At 43.3% G+C, this 10390-nt stretch overlaps 1 protein-coding gene across 1 annotated transcript in view; it reads left to right on the plus strand.

Moving 5' to 3' along the window:
* The first annotated feature begins 703 nt into the window (after positions 1 to 703).
* The window catches only part of LOC117946128 (SNF-related serine/threonine-protein kinase), a 24436-nt gene continuing 14749 nt past the window's right edge, over positions 704 to 10390 (plus strand). The window contains exons 1-2 of the mRNA XM_034874003.1: positions 704 to 906; positions 1564 to 2277. Coding sequence (XP_034729894.1) covers positions 1689 to 2277 — 589 coding nt within the window. The 5' untranslated portion in view covers positions 704 to 906; positions 1564 to 1688. The remainder of the gene's footprint in view (positions 907 to 1563; positions 2278 to 10390) is intronic.

Genomic DNA, 10390 nt, shown 5'->3' on the forward strand with positions numbered 1-10390 from the left:
AAGAATATGACTATAAAAATTGTATTAATAAAATGGGGACACAGCCTAAGACATAGTTGTTATAGGAGACATTATTCTTCTATACAGAAAAGTATACAGCAAGTTCAGTTTGAACTTGCTAAAAATCTGTTATATTCAGGTAAGTTTTGTTATTTTGCATTTATTTAATGTACTTATATTTACATATTTAGATATAGATATGTCGAGGGGTTCCATAATACCGCTTGAATATAATAATGTTTCAGTACACCTTTCCCACCAAAGGAGTGTTTGACGTCAGAGTCGAATGCGGTTAGCGACGCTCACATGCTGCCTTTGGGATCCTCGTAAACACCCGACTCTCAGCTTCCAAACGGGGAATACACAAGCTCCAACTTGTCCCGCAGGAAATCACGTTTTAGTCAAACAATAATACTAATATAATAACAATAATAACAAAATAGTGAAAAGAAAACGCTTTTTCTCGCCGTTGTTTGTTCTGGAAACAAACAGTCCACCTTATGATGTATTTAATGGTATTTGATGATATTTAATGATTGCTTTGTTAATGTTGTGTGATACATGGTATATCTAAATGTTATAAGGTCTATAGGCCTATGATTCATTTCTCTTCAGAGGAAATAATTTTAGAACACGTGCGTGAGCCCAATGGTAATCCTGGCAAAAAGTCTGAGGATTGTGAAAATGTCGACCCTTTGTTCAACATGTGAAGGCATCATTATCACAGCTACTCCGATGATGCCTCCTCGTCTCTCAGATGAACCCTTCACTGTGCCGCGGTCGCCTCATCGTCTTATCGAATCATTTGTACGTTTCAGTACAGAACACCATCTGAATCACCCACGGTACCCTGCAGAGACCCTCTAGACCCCGGTAGAGACCGGACTCCGAAGCGGAGCTGGAGAGGTGAGCTGTGCGAGCCGTAACGATAGTCTCTTTAGCTGCTACATGCTAACTACCGCTAGCTGTGTGATATGTGACAGTAAAGCACTGTGTACCTGTGTTAGCAGCTACGTGTGTGTGTTTGTGTTTGTGTTTGTGTGTGTGTGTGTGTGTGTGGGTGGGTCGGTCGGTCGGTGTGTTAGTTATTGTTTGGTGTGTAGGGTTACCAGGGGGAAACGTTTTAACGTTAAAGAACCAGAGTAGGTAACGTCAGTCAGCCGGTAAGCTAACGTTGATTAATCAATGAACAACGGGCTAGCCCCAGGTAACGTTAGCCCGGGCCCGTTACCGTGCAGCTGACTCCTAGACCTGTTTGTGGTCAGACCCGCTGCCTTTGCACGCGACAACAGGAAACCGTTTGTTAGAGTTCAGGAAGGTTTACTTGGTTCATTCTAGCAGCACGTCAGGGTACACGAGCTAGCTAACATTAGCGCAGCAGCATCCTGTCAGCACAAGCCCAGCGTTCAAGTGGATATACAGTAGCCTCTATAACAGGCTTCGCTCTGTGCGAGTGTGTGTGTGGGGGGTAAACATGAGAAATGGTTATTTTCTCCTCAGCTATGACTTATTAGGGTAGTAATTAGTGTAGTAATGATGTGTGTGTGTTTTAATATTTTTTAGGAAGCTGGAGCCATGGGTTTCTCCTCCAACCTTGGATGATCTGAACTAAGCTGGACCCACAAGACTCAGCCAAGCGGCCCCTGCCTACAGCGGGGGTTCCCCTCTCCCCGTCGCCCCACCCAGCTATGGCAGGCTTCAAGCGGGGCTATGATGGCAAGATTGCGGGCCTGTATGACCTGGACAAGACGCTGGGCCGTGGCCACTTTGCCGTGGTCAAGCTGGCGCGCCACGTCTTCACCGGGGAGAAAGTGGCAGTGAAGGTGATCGACAAGACAAAGCTAGACACTGTGGCAACAGGCCACCTCTTCCAGGAAGTGCGCTGCATGAAGCTGGTCCAGCACCCCAACATTGTGCGGCTGTATGAAGTGATAGACACTCAGACCAAGCTTTACCTCATCTTGGAGCTCGGCGATGGAGGGGATATGTTTGACTATATCATGAAACACGAGGAGGGGCTGAATGAAGAGCTTGCTAAGAAATATTTTGCCCAGATTGTCCATGCTATCTCCTACTGCCATCGGCTGCATGTGGTGCACAGGGACCTCAAGCCAGAGAACGTGGTGTTCTTTGAAAAACAAGGGCTGGTCAAGCTCACAGACTTTGGATTCAGTAACAAGTTTCAGCCGGGGAAGAAGCTGACAACTAGCTGTGGATCTCTGGCGTACTCTGCACCGGAAATACTGCTGGGTGATGAGTATGATGCTCCAGCCGTAGGTATGCAAAACATGATATGCTAAAGTAATGAAACTGACACTGTTCATTAGGAAATGGCAGAGAGACACGGCGTTTCTCAATCTGTGTTCTTTTATGGACTTGTGTTCTTGTGAAACGTCATGTTTGGGCCAAAGTACTGACCCAATACACAAGTTGGCATTTCGCCAAGAACAGTTAAAATCCCCGGATGTGATCTCTACACGCCCATTTTACCGAGGATACATCAGATTGTAACTTGTGTGAACTTGGCCGGGCCGGTATCCCAGCATTCAATTCGGGTGTAAAGCGCTTATCGTTTCCGGTACACATATTTTCACAATTTATATATATTATTAAATCAATAAATTCATTTTTAAGATGTTTTAAGGCGAAAAATCCGCTGTGTAGATTTTGAATATAGGCAGTTCAACGAAAATTGATGGTGAATTAAAAAAGCCTTCGGAGTTGGAAAGCTCCGCAAACCCCGGCGGGCGAGCTTGCTACGCCAGCCGGGGATGACTCTTGCAAGCCGGTCAGTGAGTCAGCTCACAGACCACTCTGGCCCCACGTCTAGACAGACCACTCTGGCCACACATTTAGACCGACCCCTGCAGCAAAGCCAGGTCCACAATTGTAAGATATTTAAAACTTTTTACCGCTGTTATATACATCTGTCCTCCTCATCCTGGTTCTCCTTACTCGCAGGCTCCTCTTCTGCTTCTCGATAAAGTATACAGACGTAAAGTTATAACTTTACCCAGTCCATCTATAATTGTAATACCTATTTTAACGTTTCTTTTCTGCTTTCAATTAAAATTGAATCCCGAACAAGGATTTCCCCCCGCCGTTCTGTCGTTATTTATACAGTTATTGGCCCGTGATACTTAATAGCACTTTAAATGAAAACGTAACAAAACAAAAAGTGTGAAAGGTGACCGTCCATGCTTTATTATGAATACACACATCAAAGCTAACTATAAAGTGGCATGCGCCCTCTATGCTGGGGGTGTTGCGCAATAACAAGAACGCCTCGTCTCAAAACTGTTAACAGCGTTTTGTGTGCTTCTGAACTCGCGAGTTCAGTCTTCCAGGTACAGCCAGCAAGTACGGTCTCCCCAAGAACACAAGTCCGTTCTTTGCTTACTTGGTATTGAGAAACGCCCACAGTGCAGTACTACCAGGCAGCATTTAAGCTTGATCTTGGATCAACATGGTTCTGTTGATACGAGGTGATACTTTTATGATCACTTGGCCTTAGCTAGTGTCTGTAAATGTGTGTTCTCACCTGACACTTCAATGCGACCTCCCTCATGGGATAGTGATCTATTGATAAATTTCTGTGCCGATATCCAAAATAAGTTGTTGACTAGAGAGAGTAGCGGTGACGAGTGAGTAATGCAGTGCTATCAGACAACGGCTCTCAGCTGGGCTCCAGCCTGGTTTTCCTTCATCTCTCTTCTCTCTACTATTGCTTATGAGAGGAACTTGTGGTGGGAAGATGATGCAAGCCCTCCGTTTGGTAAATTGTCCGGATTATGCCCACTAGAGGTGGCAATGTGGCCCTTAAATAATATCAAGATGTTTTAGTATATTTTTGCAATAAAGATGAGGTTGATGATATGACAAAATTAATTCTCGGGACAATGTTGCGATTCCACCAGCTTCAACACGGCGTGTCCCAGAAGTGTCTTTCCCATCTGCTCCGCTAAAAATACACGCCAGGTCTATTTATGACGGAGCTGTGGCGCTTTCATCTGTCCGGACAGGAAGTGGAAGAGTGTGCAGACTCTTGTTGGTATTTCACATCATTAAACTATTTTAACAACTATAACACAGCCACTAATCTTTGATCCGGGTCACTCATAACTAAGTTTAAATTATTTCAACTTTGACCTAGTTGCTGCTGACCTTTCAAGGTGCAACCAATAATTCCAGAACGTTCATACGCGGTTCAGCCACAGAAAATGTGTAGATGGCTTTAATCAGAGTGAGATTTAGATTCTTATTATATAATAATACATTTTACATCAAAGTGCACATCTAAACAGGTCCTAAATTGAGAGGCAATTACGCCAACAAGTCTGAATATTACTATTATACAATACAGGATATGAATGTTATCTTATCATGACATTTAAAATGATCCTGGTAATCTGGTGAACGATATGATATGGCGTACAGTCAGATCAGTGTCCTGGCATGATGGGATGATAAAAGTCACATTTAACAGTCAAGTGGAACCACAGCTTTTGGTTGAGCCCGGTTATAAAAGTCTGGTGCTTTCTCACAGACAGGGTTCTTTTTTATCTTTATTGATCCATTGTTTGATAGAGTGGGCTTTTTGTCTGTGCCACCAACTAGGTGTCCTGTCCACCAATTAAATCCCTTATGTCCCTGTGTCAGAACAAACAAACTATACAGGACATCTTCATGGAATAATAATAATGCCAGGTCAGCACAGTGTGGCTAGCACCTGTTTGACACACTTTTGTCTCACTCTGCTGCAACACGTTGGCTGTTAGTTAGTTTCAGAGCCTGAACACGTGTTACCCACAGCTTGTTTACGTTGCCTCAGCAGCAGAACAGCCATCGATCATGCCTGATGCCAGGGCCGTAGCACAACATGCAGTTTAAATATCACACTGTTGTGTTCAAAGAGCTGCATGTTGCTTACACCGTTCATTTGCAGGTAACCATAGGCCATGTGCTACAAGGTCAGGTCTTCTAGCACTGATGTCCGCCGATGTCCCCTTGCACTACATTAACTGGCTCATTGATTTTCTATGAGGGCTGACCGAGTGCAGACAAACAGATTGTGTGTCCTTCCATTGCTGGTACGATATCTGTCACATCAGGGAGCTTACATGATGGTAGAAACATAGAAACATGGGACTAAGTCAGCTCCTGATTTGGATAATGTGATGGGCCCAGTCAAGCTTGTTTTCTCTGTGCTGATTAAGCAGTTGTTCCCAAGTTCTTACATTTTGGTATTCACTGATCCCGAGGACTGATATGAATACTTAACAATCCGTAGTGTGCAAAGGTTTTTTCAGACACAAAGGATTGTGGCCTGTTCTGGAATTGTTTTCAATTAAAACAAAGCAGTATTTTGAAAGTACCATCCCTTTTTTCTGTTCAAAGCTCCGTGCCCATACACTGAACATTACCCTGAGCTAGTATCAGTAAAATAGATCATATAATTCCTGATATCAAAATACTGAGTGAAGTATAGAATGAACGAAGAACTCAGCCTTGATGTCATTCACACGCATTGGTCCTCTTCCACCGCCCACCTGCTTGACGGTGAAGTTCCTGTCACTTTGCTATGAGGTGATATCATTTCATGGTTACGCACGGCATCAGACCGTTACCTGATACTTGCATTGGTACTGGTGCACTCCTAGTTCCTAATGTTGCAAGTCCACTCACCTTACTCAGTAAAATGATACAAGTAATGCGATTGTGTCCATACCACTCTCTGCTTCTCTGTACATCTCGGGGTTGTTTAGCTAGGTGTTACAGTGGCTGTTGTTGGGCTTATGATGCTGTGGTCCAAGCCATGGGAAAGTGCTTTTTGTTTACACATTTTGCAGCTCGGACCACAAAAAGCTTTATGTTTGATTTTCTAGTGGCCATACTTGGGGTGAAGTTCTCTTTATCTGCTCTACTGTACTCAGAGCTGAAACCGGCGAGTGGTTTGAGGTATGTTTGAGAGATATAAGTGAAGGTCTTCTGTATGAGGTGCATTGCAATTAGTGAGGATTAGTAGTTTCATTACAGGGGGTGATGTCTGTCAATAAAGACAGGGTAAAGCTTGGATTAGAAGGCTCAACATGCTGTGCTCTAGGCATTCTTTAGCTGATAGGGAGCACTCCATTTAGCTATTGATGAGCCCTGTCATCCTCTGCGGAACTGTTTGGCAGCCGTGGGGTCTGCTGCGCCGTGTCTCCAGAGAGCAGCTGGAACTCTTAATCACAGTCCTGGTTTCTGTTGCCTGGTGCCAGTAGATGGAAAAACAGTTAAACCGTGCTAGTGTTTGGACTGGGCCAGGAGACCCATCATATATTAGAATCATCTCAATCATCCGGCTCCCACCACTGCATTGCATGTGAGATTGTGAATGCACCACATTGACACTCCACCTGTGGCTGCAATAATTATGTTACGTTATTATATATTTCCCTACTTGGCTGGGAGTCCTCACATGGTGACGTTAGCAAACTGGCAGCTTGCATTTTCTAAATGAATTTTCCCATACGCTGTGGTAATGCACAGCTTGGTCATTGATATTCACAAAGAAGACTTCTCAGTCAGCGAAATTTTCTTTTGACAGCAGGAGAAAATGTAAAAGGAGATGACATTCATTCTTTTCTTTTACCCCGTTAAGCAACGACTTTTGCCTGCCCTCATATTCAAATGTCATTTTAAAAATGTGGACTTCCCAGTGCCACCTTTATAAAGCTAGGCCATTTCTGCTGTTTTTTCCTTATCAGTTTCTTTTCACCTGAACAGAGGCTTGAAGCATGTCTGCAGCACAACATGCATCATTGATGTACGAAGCGTTGGCGTGCTGAACTTGCCCAATGCCCTTCATGCAAAAGATATTTAACCGGCAAAGCATCTCGGGACACAAGCTCAGAAGTGGTTGGTGTTGTTTTGGTAACTTTTTAGATGATGAATGACTCCTGGTTAGCTCTGCAGTTTTATCCACGATGTCTGATTGATTGGCCACCATGAAAGTGGAATTGAAATGAGTTTAGGACTTCTATTAAATAGATGGGCCAGCCTTTATTAAATGGCTGAGAGAAACTGTGGGCCTATAGAGAGCCGAAGTCACGCCCTTCTACTGCCAGTCAATGGGATCTTTCATCTTTGCATCTTTAGAAAAAATATGAACGGAGAGAGGCAAGTTATTGTTTCATCCCGTTTGATCTGAACCAACAAATATGATTTTCTTCAACACAAATGATCATTTTTCCGCCCAAGAAAGTTTATTGTTAAGCTGTTGAAGTATTAGACTGTATAAATACATAATTAGAAAGACTTCACACTTCAATGTTGCATGGATGACGTCCTGCTGAAGCTACGATGTCTCTGTGTATCGTACCGGGTATGTAACCTTACTCAATGTACAGAGAATCTGGCTCGCTCTTTGGCTTCTCTGCTGAAAACAGGTCTCTGGATAAAACACATCAGGTAAGATAACGTTAGGCTACATGTGTTGTGGAACAGAGCTAAGCTAGCTAGCGAGCAAGTTGAGCATCAAGCTAGGTGACGTAAGTTGTGTGAGACGTGAGATGTAGTTGACGGAGTGATGTAGTTGACCAAGCAATGTAGCTGACGGAGAGCTGTAGCTGACGGAGAGATGTAGCTGACTGAGAGATTTGTCTTGACTTTTAAAAAATCAATACGATCATCCCTTATTGACCTAAAGGAAAAACAACGCAGGTCTTTCCATTTATTTTGAATGTGGGAAGTGAGTTCAGGCTGCAGCAGGGGGTGGCGCAGGGCTGAGAGGGAAAACAAATCAACAGCTCATATCATAGTGAGAGAAACGGAGATAAAGTGTCTCGCTGTTCTTTCTGACCACAGTGGGACATCTGCAGCAGAAGAAGTTAACCCTCTCCTTGATTTCATGTTGATGATGGAGAAGGAGAAGCAGGATATGAGTCGGGGGGAATGCAATGTCTCCGCGACGTGTAGTTCTATTTTTCAAGAGGGGACGTCAGGCTACGGTGTAGACGCAGATGGGTCTGCGAGGGTACGCCCTCAATTCTACACACAACCATAAAATAGCTTTTAGAGTGCACTTGAGCTTCATTAGGATGGGTGGGGTGAGTTGTGAGGGAGGTGTGTGATTGTGTGTCTGCGGTGCTTTTTACTGTAGTCAGGTTCTAACTGGCTCCAGGGTAGACATCTGTGTAAGGTTAACTCGACTCTAAACGTGTGCCCCATGTTGAGTTTGGCACCGTGCTGAAGCTCTGAGCACAAAATATATTTGAAAAACTAGGGTTGGTAAGTTAAACTTCTTATTAATTAATGCCTGATTTAAATAATCATTTGGTTCTTCAGCTTTTTGCATAAACTGTGGAAAACACTGCAGCATTTAAGAAGTTTGTCTTGTCAAACTGAGAAGAACAGTGTTCATACTCATCAAAGACGGTACTAAAAGAATGTTGTTAAAGTATCCTACTAAATAATATCAAGCTCACGGCCTATCATAATATCTACTTTGTTTATACAATTTTTTCAAAGCATGTACAGAGGATATGTTGCTGCCAGTTGCTGCAGGCTGTCACTCAGACAAGTATACTATATACTGCCTAATCTGATCCAAACTGAATTAAGATGAACAGCAAACGCATAAAAGTGAAAAAGCACCACCTGAGATATTCCAGTATAATGATGTAGCACAGTGACAATCAAACAGATCACAAATACTAAACCAAAGATTAAAGCAGTATCATTCAGCAGTGCATTGCATTGTAGCCAGAGTTTCCTGTGTGGTCACTTCCTTTCAGCTTCTCCAACAACAGTGCAAGTCCCACATGTGCTGTTAATACACCCAGTGAGCCCCTGAGTGGGACATACTTCTCCAAAAGTCCTGGATAACATGGCCAGTTGGCTCGGACCCTGTTGGCGCTGCAAAGATGAATGTCTAATCATTTTAAGGACTGTAGTATTAACTAGCCACACATATTCTTAAAGTCAGCGCTGACACATGAGCATTTTTACCATTTCGACATGGATATTTTTACCCATCCCGAAAACACTTTAACTGACAGATGATTTAGAGAAAGAGTGGATGAGATGGAGGGACAGCGTTCATCTGATCACACTGAATTGTCTTATTGCAGCACTATGAGATCATTATAATGGTGACAGCCTTGTTTGGGAGGTTTGGTCTTGTTCTTTCTGTTGTCTGATAAAGCTTGCTAGTGGAACACTAAGATCTACAGGTCAAACACTGGAACCCCATTGGGGAGACATAGACACTGGGTTTTAGGGGAGTTGAAGATTGGGACAGAGCCAGACAGCTGCTGTGAAGAAGTAAGGGGATTGGGCTGTGTGGTTAAAAAGAAGGACACGGATAGCATAAGGAAGGGAGGGGAAGGGAGGGCTGGGTCCTCCCTTCTGTCTCCTCTCAGTGCTGTTTTTTTTTTTTAGGCCAAGATGGGAATACATTCTATTTTAATCATTACCAACTCCTTTCTGTACTTGCACAAGCAGAGAGATTAATTCTGTCATCACTGACTGATGCAGATTTGAGTCCAGGTCTCTTGTGTTTGTGAGTCACTGGAGAACATTGTGAAAGACACTAAATGGGAAATCAAATTGTAGACTTTTGTTTGGCAGACACGTTTTGATGTGGAGAGCGGCCATGTTGTGGTGATACTGTGTGCACAGATTGGTCATAAGGCCTTACAAATAAATGGAGACGGGAGCGTTGCTAAAGTAACAGATGTTGCCGTGAGTAGGACCAGGTGTGAGATTCTGGGGTCTTCTGTCTACCGCTCTCTATCTGTGGCTTAGGTCAAACAGAACACACATGCACACACACACACTCTGATAGCACAAGTAAAAGATTGGAAAGGGAAGGATTGAGAGCTGAGAGCTACACCAGAGCACGGCGACATGCCGTGCAACGCTTACGGTGTTCCTCTTCACTAACTCTCCTGAGAACGCCAGCACAGACCTAGACACACATCAGACTGTCGTTAGACGCTGGTCATGCTGGTTGTAGCAAATCAGAATCAGAAATGCTTTATTGATCCCCGAAGGGAAATTCTGTGTTGCAGTTGCACAAATAGTAAAAATATCAAGTAGGAATATAAGGAGTGTGGATATGTACGGTATTTAAATAGTTAAAGTAATGTTATGATACGGTATTTACATAATTAAGAGTTGTAATGGTGAACAGTAGTAATAATAATAACAATATTTTTTTAATAATATTTTACAGTTTCAGACACTTAGAGGGAGGAGTTATAAAGTTTGATGGCCACAGGCAGGAATAACTTCCTGTGGTGCATTTTGGGAGAATGAGTCTTTCCCTGAAAGTGCTCATATAATTGAGCAGTAATTCATGGAGTGGGTGCAAGACATTGTCCAAAATGGCATATAGTTTAGACAG

This window comes from Etheostoma cragini, chromosome 6 (genome assembly GCF_013103735.1).
Source record: "Etheostoma cragini isolate CJK2018 chromosome 6, CSU_Ecrag_1.0, whole genome shotgun sequence".
Taxonomy (NCBI): Eukaryota; Metazoa; Chordata; class Actinopteri; order Perciformes; family Percidae; genus Etheostoma; species Etheostoma cragini.